We start from the raw sequence: 24,489 nt of genomic DNA on the forward strand, positions 1-24,489 counted from the left end.
ATTTTTTATATTTTCTTTATTTGACAATGAACTTTTTTTAATTCAATTTATCAAAAATATAAATTAATAAGACCTGTAAATAGTTGCAGCTATTAATTTAAAATAAGTTTAAAAAAATAAAAAAGTATGTAAAAAATGTTGGTCAATCCATAAAGTTGTGTAAAACAGTGAGAGAAAAAAGTGAAGAAAAATCGTGTGAAAAAAATCTACATTGTTTTGCTATAAACAATTTTTACCTTCACGTGATTATGTGTGGTATCTTTTGTGAAATCTCTACCAAAAGTCAACAGTTTCAACAACATGTAAAAATGAATAAATTTTATTTTAAAATATTAAAGTCCTTCAGATTTTCATAACAGCCCATAATTATTATAGGTTTTATTTTTATTTCATGTTATTTAACTTCTAAATTGTTTTTAATGTATTATATTACATAGTTATTTTTAAATGATGTTAAAAAGTTTTAAAAACTTTACATTAAACTATAACAAAAGGTTTGCCGAGAATCTATTCATAAAAGTCTAAGTCGAAGAGGACCTGATGTATCAGGAAGTTGTGCATTTGCAATAAACATAGACAGTAGACCAGTCTATCTAAGTTTTGCTGGTTATGTGCTTCATTTACGAGGAAATTTAACAAAACAGCCAATTGTTTCCAGTTCTGGTGACGTTCTTTTATGGAATGGAGAAATATTTGGTGGAAAGCTTACGGTATAGAAATGTTCATATTTGTTTTAAATACATTTTTCACCAACTTACCATCAAGTGGAATTAATTGTAGGTTGATGAGTTTGCCAATGACACAGAAGTTCTTATGAAAAAACTACTTACTTGTTCAAATAATGATGAAATAATTGACATACTTTCTTCTGTTGATGGTCCAAGAGCATATATTTATTACCAAGTATGTATGTATGATAATTAATGTATCTTTTTCATATTTAGATACTACGTGTATATATAAAAAATATATACAGGTATATTTTTATGTTTTCGATAAATTTATAAAAATGTAATCTTTTTTTATTTGTATTATAATAGTATGTATTTTTATATTATTTTATTTGACATTAAATGGTTTTAGGATAAGAGCAAGTTGCTCTGGTATGGACGTGATTGTTTTGGTAGAAGAAGCTTGTTATCATGTATTAAGCAAGATTCTTTTGTTCTTTCATCTGTTGGAAGCAGAAATTTAGAAATGGTATAGTTGTATAATGGTTTCATTTTAGAATTACTTGTTTTAAATCAATTTATATATTATAAATATATTTTTTTAATTTATGTTTTGTTATTGTTATATATACCTATTATATATTTAATTTATTTATTATATTTGTTTGTAAATTATAAATTTTAAAACCATAATGATCTTCATGTATTCTAAATTTCAAAAGATTTTTTAAAATCTGAGTTTTTTGAAAAATCATTTTTTTAAATATTTAGTACTTTAAATTTAATTTGAAATTATATTTAAATTTAAATAGAGTATTTAGAAAAAAAAAGTTTCTAAGTTTTTAACTAATTTGATTTGAACAAAATTTTGTTTTAAAATATGATTATTAACATTAAACTACAATGATGAAGTCATGAGAAATGACCATTTATGGTAGTTATAAACTTTTATTTTTTGTAAATTCATCATAATTGTTTTTTAAAATGTTTGTTGTTTTTAAATTTTGACAGTTTACTGGCAGTTGATTCCATTGTTTGACTATCCTGTTTTGAGAAGAAGTTGTACCTGACGTCAGACTTGTTTTGCTTTCTCATTAAAAAGTTTTGTTGTCTTGTACCATAGTTGTGTTTTTATTGGGTTGAACTTTAATTTAGTTGAGTTTAGTCTCTAGCCTTTCTTTCCTTTCTTCAGTGTCAGACTTGTGGCAGCGGATCCTTTACTCTTATGTTAATAATAGTAAAATTTTATTGATATCTCAGTAGAGCTTCATTTTTTCATAATTTAAGGCTGTCAGTGTGAAAAAAGAATTAGTAACTAAAAGAACAATGCAGGCTGTAGAATTAATGATTGAATGGCTGTAAAATTAATTATTTGAATGGCTGTAGAATTAATGGTTGAATGGCTGCAGAATTAATTATTGAAATGAATGATGTGCATGATTTTACTGTTCTATTGCAATGCTTCAGAATTTATTTTAAAAAGTATTTAAGAAATTAAATTTATCAACTGTTGTCCATAAATTATGTTAGGAATAATATTTGAATGGTGATCTTGAAGGTTACAGCAATGTTGAGATTTTAATCAGGTTGGCCAAGTAAATCAGGATGGCTAAGCAAACTAAGATAACCAAGTGGTTAACATGCTATGATCCAATAGAAGTATGTCTGCCTTGATTTGAAACCCACTTCTGTTAGTAAGTTTATAATAGGAAGATGAATCCCTTTTACTATATATGTGTGTATATATATATATATATATATATATATATATATATATATATATATATATATATATATATATATATATATATATATATATACTATATATGTGTGTGTGTGTGTGTATATATATATATATATATATATATATATATATATATATATATATATATATATATATATATATATATATATATATATATATATATATATATATATATATATATATCTGTGTGTAACGGGTGACAACTAAAAAATGAGACAGAAAGGTATTTTTACTCTAGTTTTTAAATATTTTATGTGTTTTTATTTTTTATAGAAAAATGAATAAAAAAACAAATTCAAAACAAGAAGAGATTAGAAAAGGTGTGTATGAATTTTATTTAAATTATAAAAATGTTGGTAAAAAGTTCACTTATGCCCACTTTAAAGTTGAGAATATACCTAAAAGTACTATCTACAAGATAATTAAACGTGCTGAAAGTGAATCTGGGCACCAAAGAGTTCAAGGAAGTGGAGTAAAAGCTAAAAAAATGACCAGGACAAACATTGAAAGGCTCAAACTCATGTTTGACCATAAAGACGGAGTTTCTCAACGACAGGCAGCTAAAAAGTTCAACTGTACTCATCAACACATTAGTAAAACATTAAAAAAAAGAACAAATATTAAATCAAGAAAAAAAATGACGATTCCAAAACGCTCTGACCAGTAAAAAGTAGCAGCAAGAACTAAGTGCAGTCCATTGTGTCTGAAATTCAAAAATCGTAACCAATCATTGACGATGAGTCTTATTTCACGTTAAATCACTCCAGTATCAATGGAAATGATATATTTTATACTAGTGATGTAAAATCTACTCGATCTACAGTTAAATACCAAACAAAACAAAAGTTTCAAAAGAAATTACTTCTATGGACTGCTTTTTCTGAAAATGGAATTTCTCAACCTTATTTTGTACCAAGTGGACTGGCTGTAAATCAAAAAATCTATTTAAACAAATGTATTAAGAAGAGACTTATTCCATTCATCAATAAGTATCATTCAGATGGGGCATATGTATTCTGGCCAGATTTAGCATCATCTCACTATGCAAAAACAGTAATCATGTACCTAAACAAGGAAAACGTGCATTATGTTGAGAAAGCGGATAACCCTGCAAACTTGCCAGAATGTATGTCGTCCTATCAAAAATTTTTGGAGTATTTTGAAAGGCCTTGTCTACAAGAGTAATTGGTATGCAGAAAATCTTAAAAAATTACATTCTAAAATCAAGTATTGCCTTAATAAAATTGAAATTGAGCTCATACGGAGCCTAGCTCAGTCTATACCAGGCCTAGTTGATAAAGTCAGAAGAAATGGTTTAATTGAGAACAATTGATTATATATTTAAAAACTAGAATAAAAATACTTTCTAGAATATTTTTCCTTTTTGTTTTATCTCACTTCTTTAAAGAGATATGTGTCTTTAAATCCAGTCTCGTTTTTTAGTTGTCACCAGTTATATATGTATATGTATATATATATATATATATATATATATATGTATATGTATATATAGTCTTGCATGGTAGTAGAAAAGTTTCTTCCATAAACTGTAGTTTGAAGAGAGTGTTAATAAACCAGACCAGAAAGAGTTGTAAAACTTGAATGTTTTTTTTTTTCCTCACATGATAGACTGCCTGCCCTAACCAAACCTTCAGTCGATGTAGCACTCCGTTGTGAGTCAGGTTATAAGATAGTCGATGTGGTAGCACTCCATTGCGAGTCAGGTTGTAAGATAGTCGATGTAGCAGCACTTCGTTGTGAGTCAGGCTATAAGATAGTTGATGTAGCAGCAATCCGTTGCAAATCAGGCTATAAGATAATCAATGTAGCAACACTCCCTTGTAGTAGCAGGCTATAAGATAGTCGATGAAGCAACAATATCTGTATATTTTAAAAATATATTTTAATAAAACAAAAACACTATTAATTAAAAAAGACTTTCTTGTCATTATTATTGGGGTTTTTTAAAAACAATGAAATTTAATGTACATCCACATTAATTTAAGTGCTTTGACTTTTCAACAACAATAAAATGTAGCTTAATTGTTAAAGTTGTGAAATTGTTGTCAAAAGAGACTTTTTTTTTTACCATAAAAGTCTTTTTCCACTAGATAAAGATATATATATATATATATATATATATATATATATATATATATATATATATATATATATATATATATATATATATATACATATATATACATATATATATATATATATATATATATATATATATATATATATATATATATATATATATATATATATATGTATATACATATATGTATATGTACATATATATATACAGGGTGTCTGCCAGATCAGGGAAATGTCAGGGAATTCAGATTTTTGCAAAAAAAATCCAGGGAAAATGGCTCTTCATCAAACTTACATAATTACATAATTTAAATAAGTTGTATATGGTACACATAATATAAAAGTATATTATGTAGATAGTTTTATGAACCTCTCATGATACATTTAATGTGGGTTGTATTATTGTTTATATTTTTGCAGTTGAAGTGCATTTTTAAACAATTCTTGGTCAGTTTTATACACACACACACACACACACACACACACACACACACACACACACACACACACACACACACACACACACACACACACACACATGCTTGATCATCTTTAATTTTTATCATACCATGTATTTTTTATGTCTTATTAAATTAAATTAGAAGACCAGAAAAAGTTTAGAAAGTAAAAAAAAAACATTTTTGTTTGATAGATTGCCTGACCATACCAAAACTCTAAGTTAATGTAGCAAAACTCCTTGCATGTTTTAACTTTTTGTCAGTCAACGTAGCAGCACTCCTTGCATGTTCTACCTATTTTTCAGTTGATGAATGTAAACAGTAAAAAAATCAATCAATCAATAATTTTAACTTTTGAACACAAAGAGTTGTTAAGAGCCGTTATTTACTATAAACTGTAAATTAAGCAATCTGTAGGAATATATATATATATATATTATATTTATTTATTATTTTATTATATTTATATTTCTAGGAATTTGAAGAAGTTCCTGCAAAAAATATTTACTGCTTGCATCTTAGTGATATTTATGATAAACCATTTATAGATGCTATTCAAATATACTCATTACCTTTATTGCCTCACAAAATAGACAACAATTTGTATCTTTATGAACATCGATGTCTTAAACCAATATTTACAGAGAACCAACTAATAAATAATAATTTTCAAGACAAATTGTTAAGATTTTTCGAAAATTTAAATATTAAATTTCATGATGAAAAAAATCTTCCCTCTATTTGTTGTTGCTTAGCTAAACTGATACATCTATCAAGCGATGATGAATTCACAAAATACGAAGTGTTGCAAAATACTAGTTGCAAGTGCTGCTTGTGTGAAAATGAGACATTTTTTGATCGACTTAAAGCTGTGGATAAAGTTAATTCTTCAAGTTCTATAAAGTACTGCTCTATTGAGTTATTGCAAGGTCAATTTTATGAAATTTTATTGAAATCTGTTAGAACACGTGTTAACAACCTACCTAGAGAAAATTTTAATGAATCATGCGATAAAAAAGTAAGTGGTTTCAAAAAACCATGTGTTGGAGTTCTTTTTTCAGGTGGTATTGATTCAGTTGTTTTGGCATCTCTTGCTGATTTGTAAGTAATTCTAATGTTTTTAAAGTTACATTTTTTTGAGTTTAATAGTTTCTATGAAATATCATTTTTGCAACATTAGTGCAAGATGATATTTCATTATATTAGTGCAACTAAGACTTTAATATTAATTGTTTCAATGAAATTTCACATTGCAAGATTATTGCAAGACTTCATTGTTTCAATGTTTGCAAATTTTTGTATGATTTCATGTAAAAATATTTTATTTTTTCATTTTTTAGATGTGTCCCAAAACATGAGCCTATTGATCTTATAAATGTTGCTTTTCAACAACATAGCTCTACATTTAAATTAGGTTCAAAGAAACACCAAGCTACTAACAAAACAGCTCATTTTGATGTCCCTGACAGAGTATCAGGAAGGCTTGCATTAAAAGAGTTACCAACTGATAGAGTATGGAATTTTATTGAAGTAAGTTTCCGCCTTTTTTAAAAAGACTAATAGTTAATATTATGTATTTATATTTTTTATGTTATTATGACTTTACCAGAGAATAAGTAGCAACACTGCTTGTGAAAATAGCTTTCATGATTCATGGAGATAGATTACTGTATTAAATAACTTGGTTTTGTTCACACACAGTTGCAATAAAAACTCTCTAGAATTATTATGAACTGTAAATTATTATTAAGTTTTTTATTATTGTTTATTATTAATACCTGTACAACTGTATTGATTATATTTATTATTCATTTTAATCCACAACTGTGGCTAAATATAATCAGTTCTTCATCATTAGGAAAAAAAGTTTTTTTATTTAAAAATCTGCTTACTTACTCCTTACTTGCTTACTACTTACTTACTCCTTACTTGCTTACTCCTTGTGTATATAGTAAAAAGTTATAAGAAGAATATTATCATAAGAAGATATAAAAAAAATAATTCAGAAAATCTTTTTAAAGTTTTTGAAGAACTTAATCTTGTTTTGCTTACCAGTAATGTTGTTATTGTTGTAACCTAGTAACCTGGTGATTGAAAGCTTTAGCAACCTGGTAACTTGGTGATGGAAAGCTTTAGCAACCTTGTAACCAAAAACTTTAATTTGAGTAAATAAGTTATAAATCTTGTGGAGATTTGTGTCTTGTGGAGATTTGTGCAATGTGAAATGTTTTTTGCAAAGTTGTATAAACAAAGTGATTAAAGATTTTTTTTTCCTATTAGATAATCCATATTGTTCAATGTAACAATCATTTAAATTTAAGACCAAGTAAACATAAATTTAACATGTTTTTGACAAAACATGTCTGACAACATGACAACTTAAGTATATTTAAGATATTACTAAATCTATGATTACCTGATTCTATTTCTACAAAGGTTGTAAAAGGTTAAAATAAATATAATAAATAACTGCATTTATTTGTACTTATCAAACATTAGGCCATCTGTACAGTTATTATACTGTCACATGACCAACCTGAGTTTAGTTGAATATATTATAATACATTTTAATATATTATAGTACTAAAATTGTAATATGATTTATGTTTCAAATAAATAACAGAAAAAAAACTTATAAATTAAAAAAAAAATCTTTCCAATTATTCTCCAACTAAACATCAGCTGTTTACTTTTTGCATATTATCAAGAAAAATTATTTTTAAAGATACAAAATAAATTCTAAATGCAAGAAAACGTACCTGAATTATTTCAAGTAGTTTAGGCTTAATTTTAAAATTGCAAAGCACATGATCTACATTTTAAAAGCTCGATGGTTTCTTTTTTGAAGATTGAAGAATGTTATTTCAAATTTCAGGGACGGGCCTGTTAACGCTTAATTTATTAAAGCACTGTTACCAAATATGCCTAAGACAAAAAATTATAATTATGTGGCATGTCTCCAAGTTTAATGGCAACTCATCCTTATTAAATGTTCATGAAAATAAAATAAAATTTTTTAAAAGAATTGCTATGAACTAAAACACATGGGTGTTTTTAGTTCAGAACAGTAAAATTGATTAATCATATTGTTAAAGTTCTTTTATTTAAAAGTGGTAATGACTTTTTGATTACAGTTACAATGAGGTTAAAAGTCATACTTCAAAATCTAAATCTAGGTAAGAAATAAACAGGATTTGGTTTCTTTAGTAAACAAGCAAGAAAAGCACTTCATTATTCACAAATATATTTTACATAAACGTCATTCAAAAGTTAATGTGACTTTTTTAAAAATTAATTTTTTTTTATCTTACCGCTTATAACATATTAAAAAAGTTAAAAAATGATAAAAAATGTTGCATAGCCAAAATCGCTTACTGCTTAGGTAAAATTGTTTAAGGCTTACGTAAATCGCTGTACATATAAAGCTTTAAAACAACGCCTGAATTGTTATTTTTGCAGTTTTTATTAATTCTTTTAAAAAATATATTTTTAAATGATTAATACTAAGTCAAATGATTTAAGTTAACCTTAATTTATTTTTATTTATGGATATTATATTGTTAATTTATGATTAAATTTCTGCAAATAGTTGATGTAACTAGTGTTGATTGTCTAAATACAAAATACTAATTGGCCAAGGGAGGGAATATTTGCATAAACATGAACTGTAAAATGCAAATGATCAATTCAAGACTAAAGAACAGTAAAAAGGTATCGTCCGCCTGGAATTCAAATGTTGTATTCAATATTTAAAAAAAAAATGGCTTATTTGAAAATCATCTATTTTTATGCACTTATTAAAAAAAAAATTATCTGGTAGCTCAATTAATTTTTTTTCCAATATAGTTCAGTAGATCATTTGTCGAACTTGTAAAACTTTTTATATGAGATGATTGATGTACATTTGTTGTACTTAGCGTAGACCAATAGTAGAGTTCTATTTGCTCACGTGACTTTGAATTTAACTACGTATATTTCCCTGTTTACTTTATAACCTGTTTACTTTATAACCTGTTTACTTTATAACCTGTTTACTTTATAACCTGTTTACTTTATAACCTGTTTACTTTATAACCTGCTTTTTTGTAAATAAAAAGTAGTACATTTAATTAATTTTTTAATATGATTTTTTAATTGTTTTTTGTCTTCTTTGAATTGAATTGAAATGTTCATTAAATAAAAATTATTTGTAATCAGAAGAGTTAAACATTATTTATATCTTTTTTTTGTAAAGATAAGTAACAAATGGATTATTTTATATCAAATATGGAGTATTTTATGGCCTCTGATGCTGGTAATCCGATACCAATATTGGAGTCTTACCACCATATGAAGGAAGAAACTCCTGGCTATTTAGCGGAAGACCCTAGCAATTTATTTATTTTTTCTACTAGCATTTCTCCTCACAATGAAAAGTAAATATAAAATACTTGTTAACAAAGATTTCATTACAACTACGTCTTATGCTTGAGTAGTTATAAAGCGATAATTATTTTTACATTCTTGAATATTTTGAAATTCTTGAAATTTCTTATATTATCGTGAATTTTTATTTTTTTTTAAATTAACTGCAATTATGCATTATTTTTTATAATATTCTAAACTATAGTTTTATTAACATTAATTTTTCTATTTTTAATAAGCAGTTTAATAAAAAGTTTCCAATACAATAAATTTTTTTTTACTTTGATTATATTTTGTAGAAAACTCACGAGAAAAAAAATAAAGAACTGTTAACAAGCGGAAAATAAAATGTCAGAAAAAAGCAAAGGCAGTGTGGCAAGGCCTATATAGATAGGGAAGGTCAAGAGAGAAAAGTTAGAGAAAGTTGTTCTTTAGTGCGTAAAATAAAATGTTTTGAATTTTTTAGAGTCGATGAAAATCCATTCTTATTTCTGGAACTTGAGTGACTAAAAAACTTAATTTTTATACTCAAAATATAGAAAGGTGGGATTGTTAAAAGAAAAAGTAAAAGTTCAGGAATTGAAAAACAGTAGTGGGTTTATAAATATCATTTTGAAAAGAACGTTGTTAGAGGAAGAATTTATAAATTATTCTTTCTAAAAACTTCATATATTAGTGAAAGAAGAATTTACAATAATTTTAATAACATGGTAAATAAGTAAGTGGACTACCAAGGTCTCCAAAGAAAGGAAAAATAGTTTGTAGAAAAACTCCCAAATCTTAGATAAGATCAGCGAACATATAAATAGTTTTCTAACAGTTGATTCATACAATTGCAGACAGAATACGAACAAAAAATATTTAGAGTCGTCATTGAGTACAATTAAAATGTACAAGTTGTTTACGCAAGCTTACCCAGAGTTAAATGTAAAAAAAAGATGTTTATTATTCAGCTTTTAATACAGAATTTAATTTCCCATTTTATAAACCAAAGAAAGATTTGTGTGATTTATGTCAAAAGTATAAAAACAAAGAAAATGATCAAAAAATACTGCAGCATAAAGAGAGTAAGCTATTAACTAGAAAGACAATGTGGCGTAGCTAAAGTTGCTAATGGAGATTGCAAAACCACAGCAGTTATAACTTTTGATTTAGAAAAAATTTCCCCTTCCAATTGCTAATATTTCTGCATTCTATTATAAAAGAAAATTAAGTTGATATAATATCAAAGCCTACTTCATTGAATAATAAAACTTATTGTACACTTTGGAATGAATGGTAGAGGTGCAATTGAATTTGCAAGTTGTCTGTATAAACTCTTAAAGTTAATCATTCAAGACTGTCCTAAATATATCAATTAATCATAGTATTTTGTGGTAAAAAAAATGGTTTAAAAAATTAGGATGTTTTTAGATGTACAGTCCTCCTACCTTATTCAAATTACTGTCATCTATTAAAAAAGCTTCTGGAGTAGAATTGAAAATCATACAAATGTACAAAGTTGACTTCAAAAACTGTAAACTTGCTTCCAAGTTTTTTTTCTTTCAAAAAGTGCCTTTTGCAAAAGTAAAACGAATGTGTCATGAAAAACATCTACCTTTTCATATTAAATTCAAAAAGTCATTCTCAGCTCCTTTATTTGAAGTAAAAAAATTTTAATTTAATTTTGGTAAAATGTAGAAAAAATAAACAGAAAGTTAAAGTTCTGAAAGACTTGCCTCCATTAAAAAATGATTCAACTTTTTTTTTGCTCTCAGATAAAAAAAATTAATGACCTTAACTCAATGGTAAATTGACTCAAGGTCATTATTTGTCTCAAGTAGATTTTTTTGGTGATGATCTTGAATTTTATAATATTCTTTTTAAGTCACCAAGTGTAAACAATTAAATATATCACTTTGTAAAATGTTTTAATAAACATTGTATATATTTATTGTATATATTATTTCTTTATTGTAAAAAAAAGGTACACTAATGGATTTTGAATAATTTTGAATAATCCAATATTTTTTATTTAAAGTTTAACTTATATTATTTTTCACTGACAAATTAAAAATATATGAATTAAAAAAATTAAAAGATATATCAATTACTGGAAAATAATTAATAATAATAAAAGTTGCTTAATGTAAAAAAAAAAATTGTGAATCTTTGATTATTTTGTGCATATTTAGTTATTCATAAATTGAGTATGTAAGTACTTCATACTTACATCATGCTTACATAGTACTTCATACTTACATCATGCTTACTATTATTGCATCTATATTTTTTATCCATCTATATTATATATTATAGTAATAAATATATTAATTTTTTATCTATCTATATTAATTCAACTATTATTGCAACTATTATTGTATCTGACAATTGTATCACAATAAAATGTTCTGATTTTGAAATACATTTGTCGTATTTGAAAATCAGTAGTCTTAGTGGTCTAGAGAGGGAGTTTTTTTTTAAAATAGTTTAAACAAAAACTTAGATTGATTTTAGTCAACTAGTTAAATAAACTTTCAACATGTAATTAAATTTAAATAAAAAGGTTTTGTACTTTAAACTTTGAATCCAATTTTATGACACTATTAGTATACGACACTCTGGGCAATATACATTTGTATAAAAAAAACCTTATATTATAATTTATGTTTAACAATATAATTTTATTTAAGAACTGATATAATAAATTATTATCATCTCTTTAAAAATGTGTGTTGTTTGAAAATTCAAAGATAACAGAAGTTTTTGGAAAATTGTAATGATGTTGTGATAATTGTAATGATAATTATGATAATTGCAATGATACTATTATTTTCATATTCATAACTATCTTTATCATCATAAGTTTTTTTTTTTACTTTGTTTAGGTTGATGTTACATTAGATGAGCTTAAAGAAGAAAGGTAAATATTTTTTTATTTTATAATAAAAATGTAGCATAAATAGAGTTCATAGACGTAGAGTTCGTGGACGCCTCAGTACCTAAAAAATTAGGACAATTTACGGTAGTTTTTTTATTATGCTAATTGATTCGCCTAATCTGTTCACTCAGATTAGGCAAATCAGTTAATATCAGATTAGGCGAATTAATAACAGATTAGCGAATTAATAACAGATCAGCGAATTAATAACAGATTAGGCCAATCATATCTGCTTGATTCGCCTAATCTGTTCACTCAGATTAGGAGAATCAAGTAGATATATAGTAGATATGGCCGAACTGGTAACAAGTTTGGCCATATCTACTATATATCTGCTTGATTCTCTTCTTCTGCTTTCTTATTATTATATATATTTGATTTTTTAGAAAAAATAAAATTGCCGATTTAGTATATCCCCTGGATTCTGTTCTTGATGACAGTATTGGTTGTGCTCTTTGGTTTGCTGCACGAGGTATTGGGAAATTGTATTCAGTGTCATGCAACAATTCTTTTAGTCTAATTCAAGAATATTATGAAAGTCCAGTGAAGGTTTCAGATAACTTATTTTCTAAATGTAATATTTATTTTTTTATAATATGATGACTGTTATTTTATATTTTTATGTTTAATAAAAATATTTTAAATTAAACAGGTTTTATTGTGTGGAATGGGAGCTGATGAGCAACTAGGGGGATATTCAAGACACAGATCAAAATACGAGTCAGCTATTTTTTTAATAAAAAAATTGTAACAAAATATTTATACTTATTATAATTAATATTTATACTTATTATAATTATTTTAATTTTTTTTTTTTTTCTTAAAATTCTAATTTATTTTAGTATTGTATTATAAATGTTTTTAGTTTTAATAATAACATTGCATTAAAATTTTTTAATTTTGTATTATGATTTATTTCAGTTTTATGAAATTAATTTTTTAGATCTTCTGGATGGGATGGTTTAACTGCAGAAATGCATATGGAGTTAGATAGAATATCATCAAGAAATCTTGGAAGAGATGACAGGTGTCTATTTATGGTTATTGAGCCATTGCAGAAAACAAACAATTGTATAATTATTTGTTTTCTGCAATAATTAATACATATTCAGGAATATGTAAATACAATTAGAAACCAACCCGGTCTTTACTAAAATTGACTTTTATCAAATTTAGCCCTGTTTATATGTATATTAATTATATTTATATTAATTTAGCCCTGTTTATATGTATATGTAATATAATTAGAAACCAACTTGGTCTTAACTAAAATTGACCTTTATCAAATTTAGCCCTGTTTATATGTATATTAATTATATTTATATTAATTTAGCCCTGTTTATATGTATATGTAATATAATTAGAAACCAACTCGGTCTTTACTAAAATTGACGTTTATCAAATTTAGCCCTGCTTATATGTATATTTATGTGTGGGTGTATTTTGGTGTGCACATATATATGTATGTGTAACCAAAAAAAATAAAGTGTAGAAATCTCAAACAATACACTAAACAGGAGTTCTGTAGTTTTCTTTGTAGCTGTGATTTGTCCTTGGTTCTACTTTCAACTAATGTAAATACATCGTGGACTAACATAAAACACATAATTTTAACATGTCTTGATACCTTAGCCCCAAATATTGAAAAATGCATTCAAGGCAAACTATGTCCATGGCTTGCCTTGAATGACAATCTACTCTGTAAATTTCACAAATCAAAGTTAGCAATTACAAACAGCCTTTTAAAAACAAGAGAAATAGTTAAAAACAATATACCTGTAAGAACGAGTTGGTTCCCAGTACCATCATATCGGGAACCAACTCGTACTTACAGGTCTTTTAAATCTATGTCTGTAACAATTAATCAAATAGAAAAAGAATTACGTGGGTTAAAAACAAAGAAGTCCACTGGCCTAGATAGTATATCACCATCAATACTGAAAGATGCAATAATGTCTTGTCTAAATCACTTATTCACATAATAAACATGTCTTTGAAGACATCAACCTACAACGACATTTAAAACTATCAACCTATATCTGTTATACCAACTATATCAAAAATTATCAAACGAGTTGTACACATCCAATTATCAAATTATTTAGAGGAAACCAGTTTGCAACCCTGTTTGTATATAAAATAAAACGAAAAGCTGACAAAAGTAAAATAGTTGGTGCTATACTTCTTGACTTGAGTAAGGCATTTGACACTTAAAGTCACGGAATACTAATCAACAAACTTAACAGTTATTGTTTTCTTGATACTGAACTCATCTGGTTTAAAGAAGACCTATTTAACAGATCTCAAACAATTTGTTTTCAAAACACAATATCTGAAACAGGAAAAGTTGTATGTGATGTACCTCAAGGATCAATATCAAGCCCTTTACTTTTTGTTATTTACTTCAATGACCTGTTACTTTGTTTAAGACATTCAAAATCTATTATTTATGTTGATGATACAGTCATATACATTCATGGAAAAGATATATTTATTATAGAATCATGTCTTTCATCCGATATGAAAGAAATCTCAAATTTTTTTACATCTTTGCTTCCAACAAGGCTACAAGCAACCACTATAAGAGTTGGAAGTTACTGAAAGAAAAAAGATGAAGTTTATAGAGCAAGATAACGATTTACAGGCGACTTAAAAGTATGCAAATTATATGAATCAGGAAAACAAGAAAAAGGAAGCAAATTTTAAAGAACTGATGTTCAAGGAAAAAACCAGAAAAAGTATGTGATTTAATTGAATGTCAAATAACACAAGAATAAATTTTAGTAGATGGCACAAGAGACACTAGCTCTTTAGAGCAGTACCCATTATAATATTTGTAGAAAAGAGAAAGAGAAGCAACATTACAATAATGTGATAATGGTTGGAGGTTAACTGCAAGAGCAGGTCCAACTATGTTTACAATGCATTTTTGCACCTTGTCTAAAAGAGAAAGAGCATCATTAGAAAATCCACCCCAGATATGGCAACAGTATTCTATACAAGGCCGGATTTTAGATTTATAGAGATAGAGAATAGAATCCGGAGTAAGAAAGTGTCGGGCTTGATAAAGAGATCCAACCTTAGCAGATGCTAATTTTTCAATGGATTTGATATATAGTTTCCAAGAAAGTTCAGAAGTAAGAGTTAATCCTAGAAGATGAAGGGTAGATGACTCATTGAGTACATTACTGTTGATAAATATAGGAAGATCTAAATAATTGCGATAATGATTGGCTGAAAAAAATTGCCCCATGCTGTAGCAGAAGTGAGATCCTTTTCAAGCTCAATGTTTTAAAAATACATCTGCGCTAGCCTAATAGATGAAGAAGGGGTGCGAGGCTGGTCAACAGATAAAATCTGTTTACCATTTATTGTCCATTGTTGCCATTTTTAGCATATTTTGGTCTCTGATAGGCACAAGGTGATGCGTTTCTCAAAACTAACTTTTTGTTATATTTCCTCAAAAAAAATTAGAATTTTTTTTTTTTGCGTCTCAATTTCTATGAAACAAAAGAAAAAGAATTTATAAAATTTAATTTACAATATCAAAAATAACAGCTTGCTTTTTTTATGTAATCTAAATTATACAACAACTAAGTCCAAAGTATATAATAAAACAACAGTTCTAAATTATAAAGAACGATAATTAACATAAGTTACATTACCTCTTTAAGTTAGAAATAGTTTAATGCAATAAGGCGAGCAAGTGTAACTAAAGATTGTGCAATTTTTTAATAAAAAGTTAACTAAAAGAACATTAAGTTTTCTTTATATTTTTTATTTACTTTTGTTTATAAGGTTCTGCGTTAAAAAATGCACAAAGGGTCATTACCATTTGTAGCATTAAGTTTGATATTTTAATATATAATTTCATATGATGATGATATGATTAAAACTTATCTAAAAAAATCATAAAATCATTTGATATCACTCAGTTTGCGACAATCTCGTGTTTTTTTTAATTTTCTATCTGAAAAGAATTGTAAATTAAATATATTTTATCTCTTAAATATCTTAAAGCTGTAAACTTAATTTTATGTTTTATTTATAAAAGGTCTTATAAAAAAAATTTATATAAAAAAGTTGTTTATTATTTTTATTATTCCTTAATTAAAAAAAGTAATTGGTATTTTGTAAACTCATTTTGCTAAAAAAAAAAATCTAACATTAAGTTTACTATTCACAATAGATGTATTTCTGACCATGGACGCGAAGTTAGATTTCCATTTCTTGATGAAAACGTGGTTTCGTATCTTTCAAAACTTCCTACGTGTGTTAAGGTAAACTTGATTTTTTTTTAAAGTTTTTTAACTGGTTTATATGTAATTAAGATTAAATAATGATAATTATGTGAAGGATATTTATGATGTTAGAAACTACCATTTTATTTAAGTCTTCTAAATTCCAGTTCCCGTGACAATTTTAAAATCCTAAATTTGCTCTTGTTTATCTTTCCAAAATTCTAATTTTTATCGATTTCTTGAATTCCAACATAATTATCATAATTATCCTTCAAAATCTCAATAATCTTAAGGATTATTTTATTCAGACTTCGCATGTTTATTAACATCCATCGCCAATCCGATTCCAAAATAATAATTATACTCTGAAAAAAACCTTTTCTAAAATGACAATTTCATTATTAAGAGATATTCACCACTCTGGTACACGAATTCAATTAAAGTTCTAATAAAGGTTATGTGTTTAATTTTTAGTAATTCGATGATGAAACCTCAGAGTTGTTGTTTTTTTGTTCGTTTTGGTTTTCTGCAATTTAGCATAATTAATTTTTCCATTTTAAATGAAATGTTTTTTTTCTCATCTGCAATAAAGTATATTTGGTTTTAGAATAGATTGACAAAAAATTTTGTTTATTTTGGAAATAATAATTTAATTATTGAAATAAAAATATTTCGAACATAACATGAAAAAAGCCACCAATATTGTGAGAGCCATTTGAGTACGAACCTTAAAATATGTTTAAATAAAATATAAATTAACTTGAAAATTAATTATCAGTTAAAATAATAGTCGAATATAGTTGTATATTAAAGTTATACAAGTTTATTATTTTTTGTGTGTGCTTAGATATGAGTTTTTGTTAATTTTATGCTTTTAGTGTGATCCTCGTTTGCCACGTGGGTTTGGAGAAAAGATATTGCTTCGCGAGCTTGCTGGTTCCCTAGGTCTTCGTTACTGTAGCTCGTTGCCAAAAAGAGCTATTCAGTTTGGTTCGAAAATTGCTAAAATAGAAGGATCTAAAGAAAAGGGAGCGGAGCGTTGTGACAGACTTAAATAATTCTTAGTAATTTTTTATCATTTTAAATAAAGTTAAAAAAAAGTTTGATCAAATTAAATTTTGTTAAGAAGGTTTGAGAAAATCATTTAAGTTATTATTTATCAAAATAAAAATTAATTATCATTTCGTTAACCTGTATACTATAGCTTCATTCTTTTTTGAGAAAGTCAAGTAGCTGGGACAAATTGACCCTAGTATCAGAAAAGATTCTCCTATTAAATAATCTAATATTTTTTCATTGAAGGGAATATTGTTTATGTAACACAATTATATAAAAGGAGTATAGTTTATTAAATACATACTCAAGAGTAAAGATTATTTAAAACAATTTTATTAAAAGAGTAAAGATTACTTAAAACAATTTAATTAATAAGGGAGACCTAAAGCAATAAAATCAGGGAGATAAAGAGACCTAAAGCAGTAAGATAAAGGAGCAATACTTATAAAATAATAAGTATTAAGTAAAAAAATAATTTTAGATAGTATAACTTTTCGTAGGTTATTACTTATGTCATGTGATTTCAATTTTAATTATTGAGATCAACTTGTTTATTTTTACAAGAAAAGATGAAACTTCAAGAAAAGACATTAACATCATGTTACAAGTAGCATTTATAAATATTTTTTATATAATTATTAAGTAATTATTAATAATATAATTATAAAGTAATCTTGTATTAAAATAACTAATTGAGTTTTTGTTAAAATGTATGTAGAGCATTTATTATTCTTTTATAAAGGCTAAAATAGTCTTTTGAACTATTTTAATGGGCTAAATATTCTTTTCGGCTATCATTTTTAAACAAAAAACCTTTTTGAATCTTAGCATTTTATATGTTAACTTAGTAACTCAGTATATGTAAACTTAGATTCAATTTATTGTTTAAAAGTCAAAAAAATTGTCACATTTCTTTGGAAACGAGTAGAGGTCTAAAAAATACAGCCAAGGGGTCTTTCATGTATAGTTGAAACCGCGTTTTTTGCTAGAATTAGAAATATTGCATAAAAAATCGTTAAACTTAATTATTTTTTTTTTAAATTATATCCCCAAGGCCCAGAAGGCCACTACAGTCGAGGAGGCTACTTATGTGGTTACAGCCCTCTTTCTAACTCCAAAACACGAACCTCGACGAACAAGGCCGCTGCACTGAGAAACAAGTTGAGCGTGGTACTACTAGAGACATGTTGGGAATCGAACTCGGAACTTCCCGCTTATGAGGCTCTACCATTACCGCTTTAACAAAAATTTTATTTAACAAATAAATTTAAGATCCTAAAAGAAATACGACTAAGTTGTAAAAACATTTTTAAATTTTATTAGGAAAAGTATATTTGTTAAAATCCATTATTCTCAAGAGAAGTCACGTGGATGAGAGGAATGTTCAAGCTAAATTGAATTCAGATAAGGATTATTACTTGATATTTGGTTAAGTAACAATTTAATTTAAATTTAATAACGAGTTTTGGGACTAGCTTAACTATTCCTTAGTGCTTCAAAAATTCTTTTTCGTCTATTTTTTTTCCTCGAATATCAGCTCTTTGGAAATCCCTCCAATTCATCTTGTTTTTTTTATTCATATAATTTGCAACTTTTTAAGTCGTCTGTTAATCGTTATCTTGCTTTATAAACTTTATCTTTTCTTTTCCAGTATAACATATAAGTATGTATAACTTCCAACTCTAATAGTTTTTTTTTTTAAGTTTAGGTGATTCAAGAAGTCCTTGAATCTTATCAAAGAGCACCGCGGGCGAGCATTTAATTGAAAGTTCACTCCTTCTTTCGATGTCGTAAAACTTGCCCAGAGGTGGAGTTTGAGCCACGAATACTTTGTTTCTGAGGCAAGTGCGGTCCCACTTCGCCAAGGCTGCTTGGCAATAGGTTATCTCTATTGTTTAAGATGTTTAGAACTCTTCCAAATAAAAAAATTTGCGCCAATGAAGTTATTAAAGTTGACCATATTGACATTAGTGCATAGTTATATAGCAACAAAAAAAAATCTTGTATAGTAAAAAATCCAATTGTAAAAGATAATGTTTTTGTCCACTTAGTTTGTATTAGGCGATTAAATGTGTGAAGTAGACACAGCAATTGCGTTGTAAGCGGTTCGTTACCGTTAGGACTGCTTGAGGTTTGGTGGTAGTTTATCTTGTAGTATTTGTTTTGGCAGTATTAAATGTATTTGTCTTGCCAACCAACCAGCCAGTGTAAACCGCGTAAGGCAAACAGAAACTAAAGAAAAATGTACAAATTATATAATTTGTTGCAAAAATAATAACTTTTTATTTGAGGTAATTATCTCAAGTAAAAAGTTACTCATCTTTGCAACATTAGCCACGCTAAATCTTTAAAACCATGAAGCCATTAACGTCTTTAAAAAATTGCTTTCATTTCATAATTCATTTTATAAGTTTTTTTAGAGATAAAACTCATTATATAAAAGTGTTATATTAGCAGTATTTATTAGAAACTGATTCTGAAATTTATTTTATGTTTTTAATAACATGAACTTAGTAATGATTTGATACAACTCAAGCACTAAAACGAAGACCTAAATTATAATGTAAACTTTGAAATAACGATCTCAAAACAATTTAAAACGATCTTAAAACCATTCTTCACTTAATTCAAAACAAAACTGAAGCAAAATTTTTTACAAAACGCCAATGAATTAAATTCATTGGCGTAGAAATGAGAGTATTCTTAAAATTGATTTTTAGCATTAAGAACATATTTATTGATTTTATATATCAAAAAATATATATATAGTTTTTTACAGGCCTATTTAAAAGACAGAATAATTCTATTAATTGTTTATTACTGAGGTTGTAAAAATAAAATACTGACAAAATAAAGTAGAGGAGGGAGCGAGTTTTTAAAAAGCTCCGACTACTTTCTGAAAAAAAATTATTCGACTGAAATGTGTCGAATGCCCAACTAACCAACTATATTCCTAAAAAAACTGACTATAACTTGAAAATCGCTATCTTGAGTGGAGGTAGGGGGGACGGGAAGGAGGAGAAGGACACCCCCGTTGAATCGCCCCTGCCTCGAATGTAACGATATATTAGGCCGGGTGAATAAAAAAAAGTAACTGCTTTTACTCAATAGTTGGTCAGCTTTACGTGAGTAAAAATTTTAGCAATTTTGCAAAAGTTTTTATTCACGCAAAGCTGAGCAATTACTGAGTAAATTGCTTAGATTTACGTAAATAAAAATTTGTGCAAAACTGCTGAAGTTCTTATACTACCTTTTTTTTATAATAATTTTTAATCTAATAGAATGTTTTTACACATAAATACAAAAAAAATGAAATACTATTTTTTTATTTTTGCTTATTTAAAATATATTTCAAGTAAATTTCAACGATAATACACGGTGTCATAAATCGACCCTCAGGTTGAACTTTATCCTACTTAAAAAAAAAAATATGCCATCAAATAGATATTTATTAGAGTATTAAAAATTAAACATTTTAAAAATCCAAGGGTGCATTTTTAGATTGGGGGGGGGGTCCATAATCCTATTGAAAATATTAATAATAAGAGAGCAGAGGGGCCTTGACCCTCCAATTGCCAAATTTTTTATATAAAATATAAATCTAGCATAAAATATAGAAATATATTTAAATTTTTTGTTTACATCCCTTTCCCTTCCATCTTCCCCATAAAAAAGCATGCATTGCAATCCTTGCATGCAAGATTTTTGCATGCAATGTACCAAAACTCGTATTTTATGGGGCATTGTATGACTCTTTCGAATAATAATGATAATATATGATGACTTTATTCACCAAAATATACTTTATTTTTTTAAATAACTTTATGCTAAATTTATATATCTTTTATCTTTATTTTTTTCAAACATTGATTTTAGTAAACATAAATCCGGCCTCTCGGTCATTTGTAGGCAAAAGACAAATTTTATAGAAAGTTATATAAAGCTAAATACTTTTACAGATCTTTATTTAATTAAGTTACTGCATAGTATTTATAAAGTTAATTAATATTGTCTTTAAGTTACTATCTTCGTCTTGATGAGAAGTCTGAAACTGCCTTATGCAAGTTCTCTCCGTGGTCTTTGTGACTTACATTTCTTTTGTATCTTGCCCAAGTTGGTTTAAACTTAGAGTGAATAGCTTCTCCAGTTTGTTGTGCAAATCTGGCTAGACCACATTGATTTTCTTCACAAAAAGGAACATATGCGCTAACATGATGTGGACCTTCCATGTTATAGGTAAGGTGTAATTATAGCCTTTTCAATCTAGCAATAGAATGCTTGACATTGGGAGTAAGGAAATCACAGAAACAGTCATCCACGACACACTTTAAATCTTTGAAACATGTAATAATTGGTATTAGCTGTCGACAATCATTTAGGAATGCCTCTTCTAGATCTTGAAGATTATTCAATATTTTGTTACAGTTCACTCCATCAAACCCTCCTCCATGATAGCCATGAGAATGTATTTTCCAGACAGCCACTGATTGAAGTTTGGCCAGAGAGTAAAAACTGGTTCGCTGAGAACATTAATAAAACCCATAAATATATGTAACGATGATGGAGGAATTTTGTTTATCACTTTAACTTTTGGATCTTCATCAAGATGAATAAGCCTTTTTCGTATAACATTTTTATATAGCTGTGCTGTTTCTTTTTTTTTCTACTGCTGCTTGAAACTCTGACAGATGAAGATCAAGGCTTCCAAACATTCTTAGAGTTCCTGCATTTATAGTCTTCTCACTTTCACAACATAAACATGCATGGATGCCACCATGCCCAGATAAATCCATAATCATGTTAGCCAACTTTAAATCCCATGCAATATGAAAACCCAGGCTGTCTAGCTGGATAATATCTAAAATTTGTTTTATATTCTGATATGTTTCAGGAACATCTTCAGCAATAGCAATAAACTGTATACGTTGCACACCAGACCCAATATATTCGTCAGATCCCCGACGTTTACTTCTGTTTTTTATATTATTTTTATACTGTTAACTTTAAGTTCATCTGCATCAAAGATGTTAACACATATTTTCAATGAACCTCCACCTCCGTCAATTGAAACTCGTACAATGGTATTATAAGGATTTAATGCTCTCTCACTTATAATGTTCATAACAAAATCTGAAGAATCTTTTACAAAAACCAGGTTCCTATCAACCTTTTTATCCCCAACATTAAATTGCATGGACTGAACACTGTAATAATTTTTCTCAGTTAATTCAAGACAGTAACTTCGTCACTTCTGACTGGACAACTCTCTTTCCTGTGGCCTTGTTAAGAGTAGAAATCAGTTTTCTAGTTCCTCTGTTTGAAAGATCAAGATTTATTCAAAGTTGCTTGAATGTTTCAAAAGAGATTTCTCCTTTGTTCTCAGGACGACCAACTCTTATTATCTGTGGTTTTCCGCAGGTGGCTAAATAAAATAGATCACCTGAATTTACTTTTTCTTTGTTCATTTTTTCCTTGATTATTGAAGAAGCCACCTGCTCTGCACTGTGCATACCTTGTTCCAATGCCAATGATGTAAGGTTTTTTACAGCAGTTGATTTGCAGCATTTGTGCTCTAAGCCACGACCTAAATAAATATTGTTGATGGTAATTTGACTATACCAATATCATGTAATATTTTAAAATCTTCTGTTTATATTACCTATTATTGACAGACATTTAGAGCAGATCTTTAATGTGTTTTCTAGAGAGGTAGAAGAGCTCTCATCAATCTCAATTGTAATAATGTCAGACTTGCGCTTCTTAGAAATCCAATCAATCTAAATAATAATTATTCAGAACTGACATTTGAGCTTTTTATGACAGAATTGACATCTTTATAATTTAGCAGATATTTTAAAATTCTATTTTAAAAGATACAATTAACTTAAACCTAACCTTTTCTATCTTCTGTGTCCATCTGGTTGGTGGTTTCTTTCTTTTTGCAAGCATGTACAAATTATTTTTGCAATTTCCACATATAGAAGAAGGATAGACTGCAATTTCTTTCATGTATCCAGAGTATACATGAAAGAAATTGCAGCCTATCTGCACCAGTTTTTCAATAGTATCTTGGACTGCAATACGACTTTTTTTAGTTTTTGTTTTCCAGCAAACACAGCAATAACTATTTATATTCATTTTTTATTTGCTTATAAATAAATTATAACAATGCCACGAGTATTATAATACAATTTTTTTAAGATTTAGAAAATTTATTAAACCAATCTTTAAATTTTTGAAGAATTTCGCGCCAAAAATTCAATAAAACAAAAAATTTAAATATATTTGCATACTTTATGCTAGATTTATATTTCATATTAAAAATTTGGCAAGTTGGGGGCCCACACCCCTCTGCCCTCCTATTATTAATATTTTCAATAGGATTTTGGACCTCCGTAGTCTAAAAATACACCCTTGGATTTTTAAAATGTTTAATTTTTAATATTCTAATAATTATCTATTTGATGGCATATTTTTTTTTAAGTTTGATAAAGTTCAACCTGAGGGTCGATTTATGACACAGGGAATAAAGAATTAGTATTTCACGATTTTTATAAGCTATATAATGTACGATATAATATATTACGGTGCATGATAAAACAAATAGTTTAATTTTTGCTCCGGTCACGTAAAATTTTTACTTATGTTTTTTGTTATTGTATACACAGGTTGCTGTAAAAATATTTAATTTAATATTTCATTTTTTACCGATCAAATTATTTGATTTTAATTGGATTTTGAACAACTTTGGATTTCCCCTCCCCTAAATGTATAGGGCTCGCTTCCTAAGCAAGAGTTTAAGATGCTAAGTGGACTTGTTTGTGTTGTTGTTTTAAAACCATAGGTTGAGTGAAGGAATGTTACAAAAAAATAA

General features: G+C 27.1%; 1 protein-coding gene across 2 annotated transcripts; it reads left to right on the top strand.

Moving 5' to 3' along the window:
- Nucleotides 1-64: 64 nt before the first annotated feature.
- Nucleotides 65-17,730, top strand: LOC100205729 (asparagine synthetase domain-containing protein 1). 2 transcript variants are annotated; one of them, XR_010639636.1, is made up of 12 exons: nt 65-302; nt 495-710; nt 781-903; nt 1,084-1,200; nt 5,470-6,095; nt 6,335-6,524; nt 12,266-12,300; nt 12,705-12,892; nt 12,971-13,038; nt 13,262-13,345; nt 16,508-16,598; nt 17,438-17,730. XR_010639636.1 is itself a non-coding variant. In XM_065801459.1 (12 exons), exons 1-12 carry the CDS (start codon nt 249-251, stop codon nt 17,615-17,617), a joined length of 1,947 nt encoding a protein of 648 aa, XP_065657531.1. In that variant the 5' UTR covers nt 65-248; the 3' UTR covers nt 17,618-17,730. The 2 variants fall into 2 exon arrangements, 1 of the variants encoding a protein (XP_065657531.1); XM_065801459.1 differs by having other exon boundaries at nt 12,705-12,867.
- The last annotated feature ends 6,759 nt before the right edge of the window (nt 17,731-24,489 follow it).

This window comes from Hydra vulgaris, chromosome 07 (assembly GCF_038396675.1).
Source record: "Hydra vulgaris chromosome 07, alternate assembly HydraT2T_AEP".
Lineage (NCBI taxonomy): Eukaryota > Metazoa > Cnidaria > Hydrozoa > Anthoathecata > Hydridae > Hydra > Hydra vulgaris.